Source organism: Cynara cardunculus (assembly GCF_001531365.2).
Source record: "Cynara cardunculus var. scolymus isolate 2C chromosome LG 14, CcrdV1, whole genome shotgun sequence".
In the NCBI taxonomy this organism is placed as follows: domain Eukaryota; kingdom Viridiplantae; phylum Streptophyta; class Magnoliopsida; order Asterales; family Asteraceae; genus Cynara; species Cynara cardunculus.
This window is the reverse complement of record NC_037541.1, coordinates 1,221,793-1,247,194: the sequence shown is the minus strand read 5'-3', so window position 1 is coordinate 1,247,194 and position 25,402 is coordinate 1,221,793. Positions and strand designations below refer to the sequence as shown.

The window sequence follows — 25,402 nt, the reverse complement described above, 5'->3', positions numbered from 1 at the left end:
AGGTTGGGTCCAACCTGATGCCCTGGCTACTCCTTATTCATCATCCCTTGTTTATGCCTCCAAAGTTACGTTAACATTTTATAAACTATAATTGAACTTTAATGTTACGTCATGCTGTTTATTTTCTAGCCTTCCTTTATCTTTTATATCAATACATTAGATGGTTGATCGTAATGCTGCGTAGGTTTTTTGTCTTATTTTCAAATTATCAGTTGTTAAACTATACTTGTTTACGTAATGAAATCTCTTTGCTTCAATAATTATATCTCTACTTCGATGATTAATGGTAGTTTAGGTGCTTACGTAAAGCTACTAACGCCAGCGGCCCACATACAAACCTAAAAGTACAAAATTTAAATATAAACATCACCAGATACAACAATCATATTCATATCTGATTTCTTTTAAACATCATCACAATAAAAAATAAAATAACTAAAACAAATTTCCATTTTAGTGCGAATCAGAAAAAAAACCCTAGTTCGAATAGAAAACCAAGATCAACAGAAATATAGTAGCAAACCACAATTGGCAACTGGATGGATACTGTCATATGAAAAAAGCAAAAAATCCCAAACCGATTTTTCCAAATCACACAAGTTTAGACAAACTTGGACGATGGATGACAACACTGCGAGGTTCCATCTAAGGGACCAACAACATGGTCGACGATCGGACAACAATACTATCGACATGTGTTCCATCTGATCCTAAGTCGTGGATACTGATCATATCACTATTGTCATCGTTCTGATGATAAAATGTACAGTGCTAGCAAAAAACGTAAAAAAAGCAATTTAACATATAAAATTGTAAGTATTTCATCCCTCGTGATGATTTGCATAAGATAATTTAACTGAAAGCAGATGAAAATAATATAACTATAATCTATATTATATTATAAAGCATTTGATAAAAACTCTTAAAAACCATTTTTTATGCATGAAGTCCTTTATATTAATGCATATTACTTAAAATTCAAGATTACAAGTAAACTATGCATATATTCAACTTATTAAAGTTTCATGTTTGAATTCGTGTAACTAAATGCGGATAAACATAATTAAATAGAGGATAAATATATCTTTTTAAAATATAAAAAATCTAAAATATAATTAGGATAATTATTGAGTTATAACAAAATAATTAATTATTATCCTTATAAGAAAATTATATTACTAAACCAAATATAAATTATTTCGTTATTGAACCTAAATTAAATTATAATAAAAAGAATTAAATTAAAAAATTACAAAAAAATATGAATTTTAAATAGTTAATTTGATACTAATATTGATATATTTTTATCAAATTTATATTTTATTCAAAAATAAAAATATAATCGCTTTTTCAAAATCACATAACCATACTATAACATCGACTGAGATAAATAATAAAATAAAATATTAAAATCAAGATATATCTCACTGTATTGCACGAGTACTCTTCTAATAATAAAATGCATGATTAATAAATGTATCTTTTGTTTAAATTTGAATAATGCAATAAAAAAAATTAATATTCTTTCATCTCAAACCCTAGAAAAATTCAAAATCCAACCCGACAGAAAAACGGGCCAGTTACCAAATCCTGACCCGAATATGTAAATGGGCCATCAACGGTAACCAACGGACCAGTGACGGTATCGGACGGCCGGGATCCGACCCAAAACAAAGAGGATCCGACTCGCGAACAACCTCCGTCTAAAAACCTTCGAAAGAATCCCAATTCGAGTTTTCAGCTCATACCCAGAGAGGGATCTTCACTTCGTCAAACAAATCTTCAAAAATTTCCATCAAAAAACCCAAATTCAAATACACCCACGACTCGTTTTCCCCCAAATTCCAGTTTCTGGTCTTCATCATCCACCTAATTTCACATGAGACTTTCGAATTGAAAGAGAAAAATGATCGTTAGGACCTACGGTCGCCGGAGCAGCAGCAACAGTAGGAGTAGTAACAGTCTGACTTTCGACGACGCAGACGGTTTCGACGACTCTTTATCTCAAGAAAGTCCTCAAGAATTAGATAATAACGGTGATATATTCAGTTTCGCGTTTCCGTCTCAAGAATCAATCAAGAATCCGTGGTCTTTTGATTCCGACCCGTATAGTTTCGATTCGTCTCAGGATTCGCGTAAATTGGCGGTTCTACCCCCGAGATCGAAGAAGCCGAGGACTGAAGTGAACGAGAAAAAGAAGGATAAAAAGGGAAAGAAAGCAAAGAAGCCGGTGGTCATGTTTACTGAAACTTCTACATTAATGGAGACACAAGAATTTGGGGAGATGATGGAGCATGTAGATGAGGTGAATTTTGCTTTGGATGGGTTGAGAAGAGGTCAGCCGGTGAGGATTCGTCGTGCTAGTTTGTTGTCCTTGTTGATGGTTTGTGGTACCTTACAACAACGAAGACTCTTGAGAACCCATGGGTAATGAGATCATTTTATGTATCAAGAAACCCATTTGATGAATTGTTACAATTTTACTTGAATCAGATGTGTGTATTATACATTATGAATTATGATACATATGTGTGCAATTCTGACATTTGATGGTTATACATATATAACCAAGTTCATATATGGGTGCATTTTTATGCAAAAACATAATCGAATGTCTTTGTGAACTTGGGGTAGAGTAATCTTAGTAATTAGTTGATATTGGGTAGTTTTGTGGGATTGAGTTGGTTTCAGAAAAGAAGGAAAATATATGGTTGCATGTGTATGTTTAGGTTTTGGTGGATTTAGTTATAACAATTTGCTCAACTGCCGAATTTTTGTTTGTGTTTGTGACTTCATGTGGATATAAGCTTGTAGATCTTTGATGTATATTAGGGAAATGTCACTCTTATCTGGCGTTGTGGGGTTAATCGTGGTTATGTATAAGAAACCCATTTGATGAATTGTTGCAATCACTCGAATTAGGTGTGTTTTAGCCCTTAAATTCTGTACATTATGATACATATGTGTGCAATTTTGACATTTGATGGTTATATATATAATTAAGGCCAAAATCGAATGTCTTTGAGAACTTGGGGTAGAATAATCTTAGTAAATAATCGATCTTGTGTAGTTTTGTGGCATTGAGTTTGTTCAAGAAAAGAAGGGAAATAAATGGTTTTCATGTGTGTGTTTAGGTTTTGGTGGACATGATGCAATGGATTTCAATTTGTGCAATTGCCGGATTTTTGTTTGTGTGGATATAAACTTGTAGATCTTTGATGTATATTAGGGAAATATCGTTCTTGGTTGAGTTTATGGTGTTTTTGGGGTGGATATAAACTTGTAGATCTTTGATGTAGAAATGATAATTTGTTGTGTTCTTTGAACTTGTGAGTCCAAGATTGCTTTGGATCTGTTGTAGTGCGTAATTAATATTTAGTAATCTTGTTTTACAGGACGGCAAAGACAATTATTGATGCTGTATTGGGGCTTAACTTTGATGATACCCCTAGCAACCTGGCTGCTGTGGCTTTATTTTTTGTTTTGACCAGTGACGTAAGCTGCTTATGATGCTTCCTTGTTAATGAATAAGAAACCTGTCGGTTATTTTTAATAAAACTATTTATGGGTTCATTAGTGGTATGCATGGGATTCTACCCGTTCTTCTAATCTTCGTATTGGGTGCTTCACGGGTCCCACTCTTCGTGGATACGAACGGGGTTCAACTTTGATTTGGTTCCCGGATTGTTGGCCATGAATACACAGGGACAAATAATTGAGGATATGGTCGGGGACATTGATACTTTTCCAGAGAAAATGAGAAAGACAAACTTCACAAGCTTTTGATTGTTTTATATATTTAATGCATTGATTATGAATTCGTGTCGTTCTTTTATTGGAATTATGGATATGCACATGTGGATAAACACATCCCCTCATCTTTGATCTTTTAGAATCTCTGTATCCATGTATCACCACATTTGTATCCTTGCAAACATAGATCCAATAATTTCCACACCTCTAGAACTATTCTAGAGCATTGGCTAAACGAGAAGTCAAACCAAACCAAACGAAACAAACTCGGTATATCCCACTTGGAGGTGGGGTCTGGGGGTGGGATGTACGTAGGCCTGACATCTACCTCAAATAGTAGATTGGCTAGACGAGACTAGTTCAAATTATATTTCATCCGGGATAAAAGTTCAATATGGAGAAAGCCATTTTTTATTTCTTATTTCTATAATCTTCTTAAAACAATGGTACCCTTAGTACATTATGTAATTTGAGCACACACAAAAGAAAACTTGTAATATTTCTGTTATGGACCAATGTTATGACTTAATTTACCAGATTTAGTCTTGATTATGTAATCTTTATTTGATTTCAGGGCCAAGAGGATTACCTTTTGGATTCACCTAGTGCCATCCGGTTCTTGTTAAAACTATTGAAACCTGTCACTGTACATGCTATTAAAGATAAAGTTGCAAGCATTGGTAGTAAACTTGTAGCTCTAAGCAAGGATGCTCCCATCTTTAACGACAGTAAGGGGGAAGAATCCACGTCTGCTGCTATTTTGCACAAAGTTCAGGAAGTCCTCATCAGTTGTAAAGAATTGAAGCCGAGAGGTGGAAGTGATAGTGAGACAAAAAGACCAGAATTGAATCCAAAATGGGTTGCTTTACTAACGATGGAGAAAGCTTGCTTGTCGACTATTTCTCTTGAAGGTACATTCAAAACTCTCCCGCTGAATGATATTTCACTTTGATATAGTTACTCATAGAGGATTAAAAAAGTTGCATTCAAATCTTGAAAAGTTGATGAACATAGGTTCAGAGAAACCGATTAATCCATGAAAATAACCAAACGATCCCAATACACACACATATATCATATATCACCGGGTGGGGTCATGGGAGGGTAAGATGTATGCATACCTGACCTCTATCCAAAGAGTAGAGCGGCCTGTGTAGATCCCTGGCTTGTGAAAAGTGTGAGAAAGAGAGAAAGTGAGATGAAATAAAGCTTAATTCATCAATTAGTTGCTAATCAAACTAGTGGGTGTCTGGGTGACTCTTAATGCGTAGGCCACCGGCGAGTTGGCCCGAACTAATCAAAGTGGTGGGGGATACATAATTTCTTGGTGCTGCTTAAGTGGCCGTAAGCGGGGGAATTTAGAACACGATCCTTAGGATTAGACTCGATTGGCTATCATCACGACGTTTTTCTGCTAATTTAACTCCTTGATTAGGTTTGTTTTCAACAAATAATTCATGTTTATTTGCATTTTTTCAGAGACAACTGGGACTGTTCGAAAGACGGGGGGAAACTTCAAGGAAAAACTAAGAGAATATGGAGGACTTGATGCTGTAATTGACATCATAAGGGAATGTCATGCTGTAATGGAGGTGTGACCTTGTATGCCCTTTGTTCTCTTTTTCAAAATGTGTTTGTGTGTGTGTGTGTGTATAGGGTCAAGTTCAGGGGAAAACCGTAAAAAAATGAAAAATTAAGGAACACCTTGGTAACTGTTGATCTGTATGGTATGCACATGTGCATACAAGTAATTTGTATGGACATGTGCATAACATGCACACGTGCATAAATACCAAGAAACAACTTCAATTGCTTATATGCACATGTGCATACCATCCAGATAAATGGTTACCACGACGTTCCACAATTTTTCATTTTTTTGAGGGTTTTCCCCCGAACCTCCCTCCCCCTCTCTCTCTCTCTCTCTATATATATATATATATATATATATATTAAGTGGTAATTTATTTATCAAGTGATGGGATAATCTCATCCACCAATTAATTGTAGAGCCGTATAAGTTGTTGTTTTAATAAATGACATATGTTATATTAAAATATGATGAAATCAATTCTGGTCCACATATTGAAGGATATTTTAGTCATTGACAAATGGTCGAACCTTTCCCTAAAACTATGTTCCCAATCCAAAAGCCTTTGGCCTAGCGGTATCGTAGCCCTTGGCCTTCTAGGAGGTCAGGGGTTCAAACCTCACCATAGGTGAGGAGAGTGTGTGAGTTTATTTGTTGCATTTGCCGTATATAAATATTATATACTTCAAAAAAAAAAAATTATGTTCCCAGTTTCTTGATTCAGAGAGAGCAATATTTTTATTTGCAATCGATTTATGAGACACCTGGCTTCATTTTATAGGGGAAGTCTAATCTTTTTATGATCTCGTAATTATATGCAGGGATGGCTAGAACGATATTCATCTCCAACCCCCGAGTCACAAAAGATTGTTAACCTAGAAAGCCCGATGCTTCTGTTGAAGTGTTTGAAAATAATGGAAAATGCTACATTTCTTAGTAATGATAACCAGGTAAACTTTTCTTGCAATCGGTTTATCAGTCGGATTTCTTGTTCTTATGAAAGATTAAGTTGTGATGTGAACTAAATCAGCCGGGATTCTTGTTTGCCAGAGCCATTTGCTTGGAATAGAAGAGGACTTTGGTTATCGGCATGTTTCACAGTCTTTCACGAAACTTATTCTTAGCGTCATTAAGATCCTCTCGGGTATCTATTCTATCTATATGAAACTAATAGGTGAAAACAGTGTTCGTATCTTGCTTAATATTGTTTTAAACTTTATTTATTGCCATTGATTTCCAGGTGTTTTTCTACTCAAAACTTCGTCATTTAAGCCTGACAGTAAAAACTGCCATGGTCTTTCCAATGGGACTGATCATCTTCCTTCAGTGGCGGATAATGACAAAGGTACGGCATAAGTAATTCATGATGAATATTTTGAGAAAGTTCATTTAGGAAATGTAAATATTTTGAGAATCACGAGAACCAACTATTCATGATGAATATACATTAATATTCATGAATATTATTCATCATGAATATCATGCATTTCATTCATATTCATCATGAATAGTTGGTTCTTACGGTTCTCAAATGGACCTGCCCCTATTATTTTGACTAATTTTCTTAAAACATGCTTCCTAATTTATACCTGTAGTTTCATGTTATAAAGTTCAATAATGAATATAAACTAATTGATGAATATTGTTTTCTTACTTGACTTGTTTTCCTAATCAGCAGTCGACTGCAATGAAATTATATATATCAGCTCCTCCATAGAGAATTGCAGTATGGATCAGATCCCTTCCCAAAAGACTTCTAAAAAAACCCGAACTTTATCCCATAAACAGACGGGTTCTTCAAAAGCTGTTTCTGGGGTGGATGGTCACTTGCTAAAAACGAAAGCAAAATCTTCGACTTCTAAATCAAGCAGTAGTACGTCAAGTGGTTTGAAGAACGGAGGTAACCATGGTTCATGGATAAAGTTGGGCAAAAAAACCGAACGCACAAAGTGCACCACCACGTTCGATTTTGAGGATAGCCAAGATTCTTTTGGCAGCGAGGACCCTTTTGCATTTGGTGAAGAGGAGAATAAACCGTCAAAGTGGGATTTATTGTCGGGGAAAAAGAACGTATCTCAAAGTCAAAAAAGCAGTTCGGTGGTTGAAGAAGATGATTATGGGAGCCAATCTTTAATGGTGTTGAGCCAACAAGAATCAAGCAATGTGGAACGTCATGATTCTCCTCAAGTTTCTTGCTCACTTGCGGATGATGATGACGACGATGATGATGAAAAATTCAGCCTTTTGGCTGATTGTCTTCTAACAGCGGTGAAGGTAAAAATTCTCACAGGTCCTTTTGGTTAAATGACAATTTTACCCGTACTAATATAGGAAGTAATGTATTTCTCCATGTTATAATTAACAGTAAAATTGGAAAGTAGGCACTTTCGAAAATGGATTCTCGGACAAACTAAAATAGAAACGTGAACACTTATTTTAGGACGGAAGAATAAATGACAATTTTACTCTTAATAACATAGGAAGTAATGGATTTCTCCATGTTATTACTAAGGGTAGAATTGGAAAGTAGTCACTTGCTTTTGAAAATGGACACTGCAGACAAACTAAAATAGAAATGTGGACACTTATTTTGGGATGAAAGAAGTATTTAATTAACTAAATGACAATTTTACCCTTAATAATATAGGAAGTAATGGATTTCTCCGTCTTATAATTAAGGGTAGAATTGGAAAGTAGGCACTTAGTTTTGAAAATGGACACTTATTCTGGGACAAACTAAAATAGAAAGATGGACACCTATTTTGGGATGGAGGAAGTATTTAATTAACTAAATGACAACTTTACCCTTGAAATAGAACCGTTTGAACTCATGAGAGTCTTGTTACAGGTTTTGATGAACTTAACAAACGACAACTCTGTGGGATGTCGGCAAATTGCCGCCTGTGGAGGGTTGGAGATCCTGTGTGCTTTGATAGCCGGCCATTTTCCATCGTTCAGTTCGTATTTACCCACTTTTAGTGATCTAAGAGACAAGTCGCTTCTTGAGATTGATCATCAGGATAATAAGCGGCTTACTGATCAAGAGTTGGATTTTCTTGTGGCTATTCTCGGCTTGCTTGTCAATTTGGTTGAGAAGGATGGTCATAACAGGTGCTCGTTTCTTATGCTTACAAAGCATCTGTGACCTCATTTATTTTAAATGGAAATCGTTGCAATTTTGATTGGATAGAAGGATTATATTTATATATAATATGTATTTTTGGTACTTGGGCCATGTTTGATAACCATAAGATAGCTTTATTAAAAAAGATCTGTTTGGTTAGCAATAAGATAGCTTATGAGCTAGCTTTATTGAAAAACATCTGTTTGGTTAGCCATAAGATAGCTTATAAGCTAGCTTATTGCAAAAGCCCCATTTGGTTAGTCATAAGATAGCTTATTGAAAAAGCCCCGTCTAGCTTATTGAAAAAGCCACGATTGGTTAGCCATAAGATGGCTTATAAGCTAGCTTATTGAAGAAGCCCAGTTTGGTTAGCAATAAGATAGCTTATAAGCTAGCTTATTGAAAAAGCCATGTTTGGTTAGCAATAAGATAGCTTATTGAAAAATCTCTGTTTGGTTAGCCATAAGATAGCTTCTAAGCTAGCTTATTGAAAAAGCCCCGTTTGGTTAGCCATAAGATAGCTTATAAGCTAGCTTATTGAAAAAGCCTTATTTGGTTAGCCATAAGCTAGCTTTTTGAAATGCTACTTCAAGTAGCTTTTCAATAAGCTCCGGGGCTTTTTTCAACTTTTCCAATTATGTCCCTTGTATTTTTCCAATTAATTCTTAACATGTCCTTTTTGGTCATTTTATATTGTCATCTAGCTTATCTGTTAGTTTTTATCCACTAACTTATCAGCCAAGTCCAACAACTAGCTTCTAGTTTGTCATATTCACCTTTGAGATTTCTGCATAAGCTCATGGTTCGTGATTTCTACAGATCACGACTTGCAGCTGCGAGTATATCGATACCGAGCTTAGAAAGTGAAATTACGGATGTAATTCCTCTGCTTTGTTCCATTTTCTTGGCGAACCAAGGGGCTGGTGAGGCAGCTGAAGAAGGACGACAATCGGCTTTGGTGAGTACATTCATATTTCTTTTTTAAAGCAAAATGACCAAAATATCCATGGTTTAAAGCAAATTCTATAGACCAAAAAGTTGCACTTCTCTCCATCCCAAAAGAATTGACATATTTGATCCTGATAGAAGTTGTTGTCTTTTAGCTAAATGACCAAAATATCCTTGGTTTAAAGCAAATATTGTGAGCCAAGATGTATCGCTTCTGCTTGAAATAATCAGAAATGGAAATGTTGTGTTTCTTGAAATACCCGTTGCTGGTTTTGCCTGCACTTTAACCTACATATGTGTGAGATTTATTGATTTGGGGCTGTTTCTGCAGAATGATGAGGATCCTGTTTTAGAGGGAGAGAAAGAAGCGGAGAAAATGATTGTTGAAGCATACTCGGCTCTTCTTATTGCATTTCTATCTACAGAAAGGTTGGTTGACTTTTTTAGTTTTGCAAATACCTTTCGACTTCTTTTTCTTTTATGGGAACACATGTTCTTGACTTGACAGTAAGAGCATACGCAACGCCATTGCTGAATGTCTTCCAAACCGCAAGCTGGCTGTTCTCGTGCCTGTCTTGGAGAGATTTGTGGTATGCCATTTTTGCCCTTTTAACCTTGTACTCCTTTCATTCCGACATAAATGTCCACAATGAAAAATGCACACAGTTTTAGAAATTTGTAATTACTATGATTTTTAATTAACTAAATGACAATTTTACCAATAATAACGGAGGGAGTAATGAATTTTTCTATCTCATAATTAAGGGTATAATTGGAAAGTAATGAATTTTTCAATCTCATAAATGACAATTTTACCCTTAACAACAGAGGAAGTAATGAATTTTTCCATCTCATAATCAAGGGTATAATTGGAAAATAGGCGTTTTACTTTGGAAGTGGATACTTATTCTGGGACAAAGTAAAATAGAAACGTGGAGACTTGTTTTGGACACAGGGAGTATCAAATCCAAAACCCCAAATCAAGAAATTTCCAATCGAGAAAAATCTCTCTGTGTGTCTTCATGGAAACAACCGTTCTACTCTTTAGGGTAGAGGTCAGGTCTGCATACATCTCATCTACTAGACCCTGCTTTCAAATTCAAAAACCCACATCAAGAAATTTCCGATTGACAAAAATACCCTTTATTGTTATGATCTTGCAAAATCTAGGTGTCTTCATGGAAACAACCGCTCTACTCTTTAGGGGTAGAGGTCAGGTCTGCATACATCTTATCTTACCCATTAGGTCTCACTTTTGAGTGAGATTTACTACTGGTCAGTTTGGTTTATCCTCTGAACTTAACTCTCCTTTTTTTGACTAGGAATTTCACATGTCGTTGAACATGATCTCAGAGGAGACACATTCGACGGTTCTTGAGGTAATCGAATCATGTAGGATGCTATGAAAGTAATTGAATGAATGAATGAATCTTGTACAGCTTCAACAACCTTCCTCTTGATGAGGAAAACAGATAGGATCATGTTATATTGACCACATTGACCACCATTACATCATATTTTACTTCTATTTTATTTCATAGTTTTTTTTGGGTAGAATTTGTTTTATGCGAGCTTTTGTTGTTCGTTTCGTTCGTAAGCCGTGGTTTCTTCACCATCTTGGTGTTGTGTAGGATCCTTGTATGCATGATTTATGCTTTATGGGTCAACTTTAAGAAGAGTTAACCAAGAGTGTGTTTTGGTGTATGTTAGTTGGAGAAATGATTTCTGAAGAACTGCTTTGGAAGTGTATTTTTAATGGTATTTAGTAGTGTTAAATATTTATATAATTTCTGTAATGGTAAAAAGTTATGAAGTCAGTGTTTCCTCATGGAAACAACTGTTTTACTATTTGGGGTAGAGGTCAGATCTGCAAACATCTTACCCCTCGGGCCTTACTTTCAAGTAGAGATTGCCGGTTGGGACGGTCCGGGACGCTCGGACCCCGGTTCAAGGTCCGGCTGGAGACCGGGTATGTATAGGCCTAATTTTTCAAATTTTTAGAAGTTATAGTACAGAAAAAGTGTGTTTCAATACAAAATTTTACGAATCATAATTATAATTACGTGAATAGCATTATTTGTAAAAAAGATTGAAATTTCTTTTTAAAAATCGAGCTGAGCCCGGGACTGGGACCGGCGGGCTATGTTGGACCAAGGGTGTTTGGTTGGGACCAGGACTAGGATTGGCCAGCACGACATGGATTTTTGGCCATTTCTACTTTCAAGTGGGATATGCAAGGGGTGTTGGATGCGTATTGTATGCGAGACACGACAATACAAAAATTTGTTATCGTACGTTTGACATGACATTAGACCGAGACAAAATGATTGAGGCAAAAATACGTTATTTTGTTTTACTGAAATAGATGGAATAAAAATAAGAAATATGAGATAAGATTGATAAAATACTAAACTATTAAGTCAAATTAAAACATTAAAATCTGTTATAATTCTTTTAATCTCATTTTTGTTCGTCTAGTCTTAGGGGTGTTTGGGATTGCTTATTTGAAACAAAAACACTTATCAACTTATTATAAGTCAGAAAGGTTTAACATCTTCAAAAACTTCTTATTACCGGTTTGACACCGGTATAAGTTGTTTATCCAAACACTCAAAAATTCTTATTACCGGTGCCATATCGGAATAAATCAATAAGTTGTTTTTATAAGCAATCCCCAGCACACTCTTATTAACGAACCAAGCACATCGTTCATTTTCTCTTGGTTTAGTTTGGTTTTCAAATTATAAACTATAAAGGAGTTATTGGTGTGGGCCTAAATTGAGCCCGTCGGTCGAAAGGCCCTTCGAGACAGGAACCAGTTATACATAGGATCGATTTTTTTTTGAAGTTTTTAGAAATAACAATACAAGTTTTTCAAGACTTATTTTTTAAATAAATATATAATATTTAAAGCGTATTCCAATGCATAATTATAAAAAAACCTGTGTAACATTTTTGTCGAAAAGGATTTAAAAAACAATACTTATGAGAAAACCGGAATGGGCATATGACCGATTTGGGGCCCCGCCAAAAAGAATATAAATTGGGTCCGGTTGCCACGCCTCGGATCGTGGTAAGATCCTTTTTGGTCTTGAATTTTTGTTGGATGCGAATTATAATAAGGTTGTTAATATATGAACCCATATTGAAATCAAGTAAGATCGTACATTGGGAATGTTTTTACATCCCAATATGCATTTTCACACGTGTTGATAGAAAACTGGTTTATAGATTTATATAACTTGTTGGGTTTATGCGTCAACATACACGATCCACCGAGATTCAGCCATGCGTCGCTCAGATTCGTCCCTCCCCCCCAAAGCACGCCCCCCCTCATTTGCCCTTCTGGCCCATTTTTCGGAGGCTAGGTCCTTATACATGGAGGAATTTTCGCAAGTGTTGAGAAAAAATCACAAGTATTTCTCCATGCTTGGCCCCTAACGTTTTCTACAGGCACCATGGCTCTTTGGCTTTCTCGCACGGTTCCTTGGTTTGCCTGCATGCTTGCCTTGGCTTCCCTGCATGTCGTGCCCGATGACTACTACCGTTGGCTTGGCGTCCTTGCACGGTGCCTTGGCTTGCCCGCATGCCGTGCACGTTCTTCCTTGCACAGTGCCTTGGCTTGCCCGCATGCCGTGCACGTTGACTACAACCGTTGGCTTGTCGTCCTCGCACGGTGCCTTGCATTGGCTTGCCCGTATATCGTGCCCCTTGAGTACTACCATCGGTTCGGCTTTCCTGCACAAGGTGCCCCTTGACTACTAATATATATATATATATATATATATATATATGTGTGTGTGTGTATGTGTGTTTATGTATGTGGGGGGGGGATGTGTACAATATTATAAAACTCTTAAAAATTAATTTTTATACATGAAGTACTGTTTATTGATGCATATTATTAACATTCAAGATTAGAAGTAAATTGTGTATATATACAACTTATTAAATCTCTATATTTGAATTCGTGTAACTAATCACAAATTAACATAATCAAATACAGGATAACATTTACAAAAAAAATCTAAAATATAATTAGGATAATTATTGAGTTCTAACAAATATTTAATTATTATATTTATAAAAAATTATATTATTAAATCAAAAATGAATTACTTCGTTATTAAACCTAAATTAAATTATAATAAAAAAATTGAATTAAAGAAATTACATAAAAAACAAGAACTTTTAAATAGTTAATTTGATACTAATATAGATATATGTTTTTCAAAATTTTATGATATCTTCAAATTTTATATTTTATTCAAAAATAAAAATATTATCATTTTCTCAAAACCACATAAAACCGTATTATAACATCGACAAGAACAAAATAAAATGAAACATCAAAATCAAGATGTATCTCGCTGCATTGCATGAGTACCTTCTAGTGAGAGTAAATATGTAATTTTTTATTTGATAAATGTAATTTATATTTTGGTTGATGCATATGATAAATTTATTTAATGAGAGTAAAAATGTAATTTTTTATTTGATCTTTCTTTTGTTGCAAATTAATTTTCGGTTATATTTCTTAATTATTCCATGTCTTGTCATTGTGAATATTCCATGCAAATTAATTGTCGGTTATATTTATTAATTATACCTGAGTAAACACTTGTTCGTAGGTGAACCATCTCATTTCAACATTTAAAAAAATATTGTGTTCATATGTGAACCTGATAACTACATACACGTAACAAGAACCAGGTATGTATAAATTACCAATTATTCAAAAAAAAAATTGAATAATGTTCAGAAGTAAACACATTTTTCATTCCACATTTATTTCATATATGAATGACACTACATAGTGTATGTGTTTACTCAAATAAAACATGGATGTTACAAAAATCTTTACTTGACTTTTTTTCCATATACACCCTTGTTCATACATGAACAATTCCCATAAATATCGAATACTTGTTCACACATGAACCATTAACCAAAAAAAGCTGTAGAAGAATCTGATGTTGGAGATCTTGCTGTCGATTTCGATTCGATGACCAGAGTAATTACCGGATAGTTACATTGTTATTAATAGACGGTTACAAACATCCCATTGTCATTAATGGACAACTGAAATCTTTTCCCAAAATACCCCTTGTGAACATTGTTCACTTAGATTACATTGTTTATGTGTGCAATTATATACATTTTATGTCATGAATGATCTCAGCCACAAATTTCGAAGATCAATGAATAAGATTGGTTCACAAAGTTAACACCATATATTGGGTTAACAAATGAATTCACCCCTACATACCATATCATGGGGCCGTTTACCAAACACTTACCCGGGTAAGCGTTTACCAAGTCATATTACCTCACCGGATGAATATGGTAAGAACTAAGAATCTTACCCGGTAAGAGCGAGACAAGGACCATGAGTCTTACCCGGTAAGTGAGGGCGACGACTCTTACCATGGTAAGCGCTTACCGGGTGAATTGTTGCATACAATGTCGTTTTGATAGACTAAAATCTTACCCGGTAAGTAAATAATAATGTTAAATTTTACCGATAAGCACTTAGAAGGTAAGTGTTTGGTAAATGACCTGCTATAATAATAAAATTGATGTTTTTATAACCGCCCATTAATGAATGTGAAGTTAAGACAAAAAAGAAGATTACCATTGTGTCCTCAATATTAACTATATGGCGATTGATTAACCTAATCTAACAAAGGCTTGTGATTGGTCTAAATGGTTTGTATAGTTAATGCTTTTTTCATGGTTAACAAATGATCTTAGCTCTCTATATATAAATGTGACGTCTAAACCTTCTTAAAAATTAAGGGTTCAAGTTTCACCGTAGGTATACATATATATAATCTTCGAAAAGAAAGAAGCGTCTGAATTCATCAATGAAAAAGACACGATAAGTGATACACGAGTCAACAAACTCGAACATGAGCTCGAGATCGATCATACATTATTCAAATGAGGCGAGTCTGCTAATGGGATTATGATCAGCTATGCTTACGGAGGAAGGCGAGAATTAGCGAGTTTACCTGATCGGGAAATTGTTCTTGAACAAAATGGCTTCCTTCGGGTAACCATTCTATCTCCAAATTCGACGCAAAGTGTTTAACAATTCCGCTCTTTATTAAATCTTCGACTCCTGGAAATTTCAAGAAATAATCCTTCTCCCCCAAGATCAGCAGCATCGGATTCTTGATTATGGGATCTACTATGTTGTATTCTTCGTCCATCGACCTTAAACAACACAATTCACAACAAACCGAGTTCATGCACGCTGGTGTAAAAAGACTCACGGTTTCGTGGGTTTGTGACTTGAAGTGCGTTTGCCGTTTGGTATGCGGACAAGACTGGAGTGGACGGGAAAACTAGGGTTCCAAACCTTTCTGTAATAAGAAGGTAAGCTTTCAAGCCCCTTGACTTTCCATTAGACTAATTTAGTCAAAGGCGTTGTGAACTGTAATTGTGAAAAGGTTGGCGTTGCTGGGCTGAAGAAGAACTTGTCGTTGAAAAGGAAAAATACCCTTCACCGAAATCAAAAGAGTAAGCAGTTGACCAGAAGAACGAGAGTGAGGTAGACGGGTGAAAGAATTGTAGAGGGTTTTAGGGTTTTAATTTTGACATGGGTAGTTTAGTAATTTACTAATCTTTGCCTTATTTCCTTTATTTTTGTTTCACCTACTCTGATATTGTCCTCAAATTCCATGTCCTCACCCTGTCCCACCAATCACTTGAAGACACATCATTATATCATTTATTTAATTCATTCTTTTATTCTCTCAATAAAGTGATGATGTGGATTCACATGATTGGTCGATATAGGATTTGGGGACAATAGGTTTTTATTCTATTTTGGTGGGATAGAAAATAATGTCTTTTTGTCCCGCTCAGTCCTGTCTGGTCTCGGTCTAATTGCTGCATCAAACGTGGAACAACAAGTTTTTGTTCTGTTTTTGGCTGTCCTGCTAAAAGCAACCTTAAAAGTTGAAAGAACCAACATTGGTTCTAAGGTGTTATATGGTGTTGTTAATTACCTGTAAGGAACTTTGAGTGAATTTAGAAAACCGGATTTCTCGTACAGAGTTCCATAGGCCGAAAGATCCTCCTCCGTGAGCCACGACGGTAAAGGGGTAGATGGTTCGACTATATCCATAATCTCTTGGTTCTCGCTGGCGACTGGCAATTCGCTTCTAGAAAACAAGATGTATATGTTTCGTACAACAGTTTTTGCATCAAGACGGCCGAAATCAGCTTCGGCTCTTCCAGGTTCCTAACAGAAACAAAATGTTGTTATCCACAATGGTGGATGTTTTTCAGTACAGTTTTTTCTCCAAAAAAGTGGGACCCACAAACAAAGAACATGATTATCGAAAGCTTGTAATGGCACAAGCAAAAAGAGGTTTTCTTGGGTTTTTGTCCAAAATAGCCGATCTGGCCTCGCTCTTCACTTTATAGCCACCTTTAACCTTTTTATCTTATTAACCGAAATAGTCGACATTATACAATGAGCACTTAAGCAACTTACATAACCCACCTTTTTCAATATAATATTCAGAAAAAGTAAACATTAAGCAAGTTGCATAAGTGCTACTTGCGTGATGTCTTCGTGGACAAACTAAGTGCCACTTGCATTATCTTGGCTATTTCGGTCAATAAATTGAAAAGGTGGCCATAAAGTCAAGAGTAACAGAGGTTCAAAGGCGAAGATTGTTAGGTTCGATAATCACATTTGTGATTGTTAATCTGAAAGAAATGAAACATAAACCAAACCAACCCAAACGAGTATATCCCACTAGGGACCGGGATAAGATGTATGCATACTTTTCCTTTGCCTCAAGAGGCAGAGAGACTGTTTCCGGAAAGATTTGTATCTAAATGCAAGGGACGTGAACAACATTTTGTAGTACGCACCCGCCATCTATTGATGTAGAAACCTTCAGGCAGCTCTTTGAGGAAATTAGGGGGTCCGAAGGGTGTATGTGGTATTCCAAGCGATATAACTCCAGTTACTCTCGTGGGGTGGAGGAGCGCAAAGAGGTACGCTGGTCTAGTCCCAGAGTCTTTCGCGATTATGGAAATCTAAACGCAAGTAAAAAGAAATAGTCGTCAAAATTTATCATCAAAAGAGTAAATAATCAAAGTCACTACCGTAACAATCACCTAAATCATACATGAAAATCTGGAAAAAAAACGTTAAGGGGCACTTTGCTTCGTTTCAGGAAACAAAAGTGGAAGTAAGAACAGGTATGCTGAGAAATGGAAATGGGAATGAGTTTTCATTCGCAAATTGGGGAACGTTTTGTTACTAATATCTGGTAATGACTCGTTCCGTTGCATCAAACAGCACATCAATAATGATTTTCACTTCCATTATGGACCCTTATTACTTCCAAGTTCCAAGCAACCAATCCTTGGTTTCGGGAAATTGTCCAAAATAGCCATTCTGGACTCCCAATTCATTTTATAACCATTTTTCTACTCAATTGACCGAAATAGCCAAGATTTTTGCAAGAAGCACTTTTAACAATTTGGGTGAAATCTACCTTTTGTGAATTTAATATTTTTAAGGAAACACTTCGGCAAGTTGCTAAAGTGGTATTAGCGAAATACTGACGGGACAAGTAACACTTTAGCAAGCTGCGTAAATGGCCTTTCCATGTTAGTATTTCACAAGAAGCTATCTAGCAACTTGCGAAAAATGTTAGTTGATGAATAATTTCGCAAGTTGCTAAAGTGTTACTTGCGAAATCTTGGCCATTTCAACCAATTGAGCAGAAAAACGGCTATAAAGTGAATTATGAGGTTCCAGAACGCCGATTTTGGACAATTTCCCCGGTTGTAATACCGTGATCGAAGTATGTTGATACGAGCCTTTTAGGTAAGTTTCAATAGTGTTCTGCAACATTCAAAACACAGACATGATTTAATAGTGATTTTCCTTCTATTTTAAGTGTGCAACTGTTACCGTCAAATTTAGGGCATTTTAATCGTTTGCCGGAAAAGTGAGAATAAAATCAGACACTAACAGAAAAATTCGCTGGAAAGTGCATATGATGAGATCTACAGACTTTCGGAATGGAAAATTTGTACTGTTAAATGCAATAATCGTTATACAGCACAACAAATTAAAGCATCCGTTGATGTACCTTAGCAATGCCGAGAGAATCAAGGATTGCGAGAAGATCGTCGACGAGATCGGAGAATCCAAATTTCTCGGTCACTGGAGGTGGATCCGAGAGTCCGTAGCCTCGGCAATCGGGCGCTATAGCTCTGTAACCGGCATTGGCGACGGCAATCATCTGGTGCCGCCAGCTGTACCATATCTCCGGAAAACCGTGGAGGAACACCACCACCGGCGATGATTCGTCTCCGATCTCGGCTAAATGAAGCTTCACTCCGCTGACTTCCACGAACTTGTGCACTATCTGATCCATTTTTGCTTGAATTCTTTGGAGAAGTCTTCAATGGGGGGAATTTAACAAGAAAAGATCAACGGTGGCATGCGTCAATCAGAGCATTCCGTTCTTGAAGTTGTCGTGAAATAATATTTTATTAGTTTTTATTAATTTTTTTTTTAATTTTTATTATAAAAATATGTAATCAACTATTTTTTGTAAAATCGGTTTGATCACAAAATAATATTGAAATTTCACAGTAAATCATACTAAGATACAAAAAACACGATGAAAGTGTATTTTTACAGTGTTTTATTGTAAAGATTCAATATTATTTATATGGTATCATGGGTCTCATGAAAACAGTCTTGCCTCACGCGATCTCAGTTCTCATAAAAGATATTTTTATAAGTAATCATCATTGTAATTATGTTGATTTTTTTTATTACAAAAGGTGAGTTTTTATAATTCACAAAGGGGCCGTTTACATAAACACTTACCCGGTAAGCACTTACTGGTAAAATTCAACACTATCGCTTACTTACTGGATAAGATTTTATTCACTAAAACGCATCGTATGCAGCAATTTACCCCGGTAAGCGCTAACCATGGTAAGAGTTCTCGTCCTCGCTTACCGGGTAAGACTCTCGATTCTTGCATTTGCTCTTACCGGGTAAGATTATTAGCCATTGTCATATTCATTCGGTAAAGTAAAGTGACTTGGTAAACGCTTATCCGGGTAAGCGTTTGGTAAACGGCCCCTAAATTTAAAAATATATAAAACTACACAATGATACTTCTTATAAGAATTACTTTTTTGACTTCGATTTATTTTTTCAACATCAATAATTACATAAAAAACTATTAAAATGTTAAAAACTGCATACAAAACTATTAAAATGTCGTTTTAACACAAATTCAAGGTAAAAACCCGATATAGGAAAGATCAAAGAGTTAATGGGATTTTTCATAGATATTTGGAAAATAAGAAAACGAGCTCGAAAGAAGTCTAAAAACCCAAATCAGAAGCTAGAACACAGTCGCTTACACGACTTCACCTGCGACTTAGGGGCCGGCCCCACAAATACCTAATCGGTAAGTGCTTACCAACAAAATTTAACACTATTATATATTTACCGGGTAAGATTTTAGTCTACCAAAACCACATCGCATGCAACAATTTATCCCGTAAGTGCTTACCATGGTAGGACTCGTCACCCTCACTTAACGGGTAAGACCGTAAGACTCTTGGTCCTTGTCTCGCTCTTACCAGACAAGATTCTTGGTCTTTACCATATTCATCCGATGAGGTAATATGACTTGGTAAAGGTTTACCCGAGTAAACGTTTGATAAACGGGTCCTTAAGTTGCATGTCGGGTCATGGGCATGTTGTTACAAGTCGTACACATATTGCTTTTATTTGTTATATTTCGTTATTTTGTTTCCTAATTAGTTTAGAATAAATTTTTATTAGTTTTAATCATTATTTATTAATCATTATTTATTGGCTACCTAATTGAATTATGATTATTTTTTATTATTATTATTATTATTATTATTATTATTATTATTATTATTATTATTATTATTATTATTTTATTAATTATTTAAATACTTTCCTAATTGGTTTATGATTAATACAGATTTGGATTCTATAAGGGTGCGTTTGGTGCGCAGACAAGACAGGACGGGACAGGACAGGACATGACAGTTGTTCAGCGTTTGGTAAGACATAACATGACAGAACAGAACTGGTTAAAATGACCAATTTACCCCCAATGAGCTGTTTAGTGTTTTTTTTCACGAAATAATCAATATAAATGTTCCAACTATATTCATCAATACGCATCTATTCTACATAAAACAGTAAGCATTTTTATTTGAAAAGATGGTTACCTAAATCTTGCTTCCAATGTTCAACAAACATATTACTGCTTGCACACTATCCTCATTAAGACCATCATTCAAGAAACCCTAGAATTCCACACAGAGTTTTAACCCAAATATATATATATATATATATATATATATATATATATATCGGAAATCAATCAAACCCCCCAACGATGCATAAACTTCATCAGCAATTACCAAATTCAAAGTAGAAAACTCATCAAGCCGACACCAAGTTTTACATTAATACACAGAGAAACAAACAAATAGACATACAAATAGATAGATTATACGTTTTACCTGAAGTGAGATTCAGAAGAGGGTTAAGAGGGGCGAGACCAAGAAAAGATCCAAAAACAAGCTTCGAATTAGGTCTAAACCGAATGGCATTTGGAGGTCGGAATGAACAGCGAATTGAAGAATTCGATCTGGAAATCGAAGGAAGTGACGATTTTAGAGATGACATGCTCCATGTAGTTGTGACACTCGCCATCTTCTATCTTCGATTATGGCCCGTGGAGGAAGGAAGGGGTGCGATGGAGGGTGCAGGGGCGCCGATTATGGAGGGTGCAATGTGGGGAAGAAAGGGGGAAGGGGGTAGTGTGGTAAAAATGTTTCTGTTCCACTTAGTTCCAGGGGTAATGGTGGAACACGAATGTCCCATGCTTGTCCAACTTAGTTCCACATTTAGCCACACCAAACGTAGGATAAATGTGTTCTGTCCTGTCCTGTCCCACTCTGTCCAACATACCAAACGCACCCTAAGTATCTCTTAATTAGTTTAGTCTATAAATAGGGGTTACTGTTTTCATTAATATTAAGTTATTTTGATCAATAAAATTATCTTTAAGGTTTTGGGCAAATTAAATGAAAAAGTAACATATTTTAACTTGATTCCTAATTTGGGTTACGTACCTTCAAAACTTCTATTTTTTAGTATCTAAGATGTAAAGTTTTAAACATTTAAGTACCCGGATAACATGTTGAAGCATTAACCGGTTACCATGCTGATGTGGCGAGTGATGTGGTGCTGACATGAATATCTTAATCTAACCGGTTAATGCTTCAACATGTTTAACCGGTTAATGCTTTAACCAGTTACCCGGGTACTAAAATGTTTAAAACTTTATATCTTAGGTACCAAAATGAAAGTTTTAAAAATACGTTTTCTAAAATAGGAAACGAGTTAAAGTACATATTATGACCTATAACAATCCAAAAGTGCAGATTTTTCTGTATATTTGGTATATGGATATGACGGAATTCACCTGAGTGAAATAAGTAGATGAAAGAATTATGAAATGTTTGAAGGTTTTAATTTAATATAGGTAGTTTACTCTTTACCTATTTTTAATTCAGCTTGGTCTATATAGACGGCTTAATAATACAAAAAACTTAATTCATACAGAGCTTAATGGAAAACAACCAAACAACCCCTTGAACCACATCTAAAAGGAGTAAACCAGAGCCGGAACCTTTTGACGTATATCTATCAGCACAATAATCGATACACACAACCCGCAAACGCAAGGTTCAAACTTGAGCTTAGAAGCATTACTGTTTGTTGCAATCGAGAAAATTGAGGATGAGTTGATTCACGTGATCGGGGAATTGTTCGTGAACAAAATGAGATCCTTCAGGCAAGTATATGGTTTCGAGTTTGGGTACGTATTTCTTGACCGCCCCACTCCTTATGTATTCTTCGGTTCCAGGTATCTTGAACACGAAATCTTTCTCACCCATGATTAGCAACGTCGGAGCTTCTATTTTCAGATCTTTTGGAGCTTCTTTCGGAGGTTCAAATTTGTCCTTTAGAATCCTACAACGATTAACAAAATTGAGAGCTAAACGAGAACCACACCTTACTACCGAATTGACTCAAAGACGTTGCACAATTCTTTTATATCTTGTTTTGCAAGCCTGGGTTCTTCACGGAAACAGGGGTAAAGTCTAGACCCTACTTTTTGTGTTGGATTTACTGGATTAATTTGGCTTGGTCCGGTTCACATCATACCATTAGTACCAATATGATTACTAGCACTCTGTTGCAACGTCTCGTCTATTTTGAGATGGGTGTTTTTGGTACGTGGATGAGACTGAACAGAACATGACAGATGAGAGTTAAGGTACGCGGGTGAAAGAATTGTGGAAGATTTAGGGTTTTATTTAACAAGGGTAGTTTGGTAATTTACCTTGTCCTATCTCCCTCCTTTTTGTTCCACCTATTTTGGTGGGACGGTGGGACAGTAAAAAATGCATTTTTGTCCCGGTCTGATGTCGATGCCGAACGTGGGCAACAAGTTTTTGTAATGTCCTATCTCACCTACACTTTGATGTTACATGGTACTATCAGTAAATTACCTGTAAGGAACTTTGAGTGCAGTTCGAAATCCGGATTTCTCATACAAATCCCCGTAGACGGCAAGATCCTCCTCTGTGAACCAAGAAGGTAAAGGAGTGGATGGTTCCACCAAATCCATTATCTCCTCGTTTTCACCCGCTATCGGTATTTCACTTCTAGAAAACAAAATGTAGATGTTTCTCACCACCGTTTTAGCATCAAAACGTCCAAAATCAGCTTCAGCTCTTCCAGATTCCTGACAAAGGTTTCAATTATACGGAATATTCGAATATCATGAATTTACCGAGTTAAAAAGATGTCTTTTTTGCTTAAAATGTAAGAATCAAGAATTCTTTATTGATTCTAATACGTTAATCACGATATGAATGCGTACCTGCCATCTTTGAATGTAGTAGCCTTCGGGGAGGACTAGATGAGTCCTGGAACCGGGGGGCCTAAATGCCACACCGAGTGATACAATTCCTGCAACTTTCTCTGGGTTAAAAAGGGAGAATATGTAGCCAACCATTGATCCAAAATCTTTACCGATAACAAACACCTAAAAATGTTCAGACAAACATGATCAAAATCAACTTCTTGGTGTCGTTTTGCACGGATTTAACAAATATCGTACTTTCTAAGAAACCCTACTCGATCTAACGTAGAGTCCAAATTCATTTATTTTCTCATTGTGTGCCCAACTTCCATGATTTGAGTATAAATCGAATGAGGACCAGGAAAAAGAGATTAGAAAGGGAGAAAGACAGCGTAAATGTATCAAAGAATAAGCTCCACAAGTGAAATTGATGCTGGCAATATCTTGTAACAATTACTAAGGGTGTGTTAGCTAGCAGCTTAATGAGTTTAACGAGACACAACTTATTTGGTCAGCTATATATGACTGTTTGGTATAGGCTTAATGATATGATATGGCTTATTCAGTAAGCTTATAGGGGAGGTTTACGTAGAAAGCCAAAGCAGCCACTCCCAATTAACAAAAACATTCATTCCATCGAGGAAAAAACCCCCAAAATATAAAACCTTCTCAATATATACAGACGGATTAATCCATCGACTGCTTTATCCATGCAGGACTGACTTAATGAAAACAGTCCCAAATGAGGTGGTCCAAGATTGAAACTTTGCCAAAAACATTTCAAAGGAAATTGTTTTTGAAAGCTATGGGAAATAGTGCTTGTGAGTTCTCATTCATCCATACAGTTTGATGTTCTAAAGGTGTCGTCAAAATTCAAATAGTACCATTGAAACTATCGGGGAGAAAGAGATAAAATTGTAACACAGATGATCAAATCCACGAATTCAGTCAACGACGTTAAATTCAATGGTGTAGATTGATCGAGTATGCCTCTGATTCGAAATTTACACACTAATTCACGATCAGAGTGTATACGTATTCGAAGATTATACCCTAAAGTTATGATCCATCTCTTATTGACCTAACAACTAAATCTCCCAATTCCAAATCTCTCGTTCATCTGCAATGCGAAAGCGAAGCAGAAGCTTGATGTACCTTAGAAATAGCGAGAGAATCAAGGATCGAGGCAGTATCGTGGACGAAATCAAAGAAGGAGGTCTTCTCGGGTTCTGCAGGTATGTCGGATAGTCCATATCCTCTGTAATCGGGTGCAATAGCTCTGAAACCCGCGTTTGCAACAGCAATCATTTGATGGCGCCATGTGTACCATATTTCCGGAAATCCGTGAAGAAAAACCACAGCCGGCGAAGACTCCGACCCAATCTCGGCTACGTGAAGCTTGATCCCGTTGACTTCAATGTAATTGTGCTTAATTTGATCCATTGTTTCGCACAGAGAGAGTGAATGAGTGTGTTCAAAGTGGTTGCCCTCCGATCAAGTATCAACCACCATCTTCAACGTCTATTTCTAAAGAAAAATGTAGGAGACGAACACCGCCGTTGACCAACTTCAAGCTTCTAGAACACTGTCATATTGATTATATGAATTTGAGTAAATTACAGATTTTATCCCTGTGGTTATATGAAATTTGAATTGGATCCTTGAAATGGAATAATTACAAGTATTATTATTGTGTTTTTATTTTTGTTACGGATTGGGTTCTTACATCTAATTCCGTTAGCCACAACCCGGTTAAGTCAAGGGTATTTTAGTCCTTTTACTTTTTTGTTTACAAAGTTGAAGATATATATATATATATATATATATATAGGGTATATTTCTTTTACAACCTTGTGCATTTGTACAACCTTTGCAACCCAATTAATTGAGATATTTATAGAAATGATTGGAGTTCATTTATTATGATTTGAATATTTATGGAATATGAATAGAGTTTATTAATTATGATTAATACTTTATATTAGGAAACAATTAATT

At 35.9% G+C, this 25,402-nt stretch overlaps 3 protein-coding genes across 5 annotated transcripts; 1 reads left to right on the top strand and 2 right to left on the bottom strand.

Annotated features, from left to right (window-relative positions):
• Nucleotides 1-1,762: 1,762 nt before the first annotated feature.
• LOC112526689 lies at nt 1,763-10,969 on the top strand. 3 transcript variants are annotated; one of them, XM_025137075.1, is made up of 14 exons: nt 1,944-2,036; nt 2,129-2,427; nt 3,396-3,495; nt 4,328-4,664; nt 5,233-5,345; nt 6,166-6,294; nt 6,395-6,488; nt 6,585-6,689; nt 7,020-7,618; nt 8,193-8,455; nt 9,288-9,426; nt 9,748-9,845; nt 9,925-10,006; nt 10,739-10,969. In XM_025137075.1, the coding sequence occupies exons 2-14, from the start codon at nt 2,237-2,239 to the stop codon at nt 10,820-10,822; spliced, it is 2,334 nt and encodes a 777-aa protein (XP_024992843.1). In that variant the 5' UTR covers nt 1,944-2,036; nt 2,129-2,236; the 3' UTR covers nt 10,823-10,969. The 3 variants fall into 3 exon arrangements, with proteins under 3 accessions (XP_024992842.1, XP_024992841.1, XP_024992843.1); XM_025137074.1 differs by having other exon boundaries at nt 1,763-2,427; nt 7,023-7,618; XM_025137073.1 differs by having other exon boundaries at nt 1,763-2,427.
• Nucleotides 10,970-15,214: 4,245 nt separating this feature from the next.
• On the bottom strand, nt 15,215-18,871 carry LOC112526550 (epoxide hydrolase A-like). The gene is made up of 4 exons (XM_025136882.1): nt 18,545-18,871; nt 17,310-17,477; nt 16,433-16,668; nt 15,215-15,635 (listed from the first exon to the last, which is right to left on the bottom strand). The coding sequence occupies exons 1-4, from the start codon at nt 18,830-18,832 to the stop codon at nt 15,389-15,391; spliced, it is 939 nt and encodes a 312-aa protein (XP_024992650.1). The 5' UTR covers nt 18,833-18,871; the 3' UTR covers nt 15,215-15,388.
• A 3,128-nt stretch (nt 18,872-21,999) lies between these two features.
• Nucleotides 22,000-24,904, bottom strand: LOC112526795 (AB hydrolase superfamily protein YfhM-like). The gene is made up of 4 exons (XM_025137214.1): nt 24,560-24,904; nt 23,423-23,587; nt 23,049-23,284; nt 22,000-22,506 (listed from the first exon to the last, which is right to left on the bottom strand). Exons 1-4 carry the CDS (start codon nt 24,845-24,847, stop codon nt 22,242-22,244), a joined length of 954 nt encoding a protein of 317 aa, XP_024992982.1. The 5' UTR covers nt 24,848-24,904; the 3' UTR covers nt 22,000-22,241.
• Between the last annotated feature and the right edge of the window lie 498 nt (nt 24,905-25,402).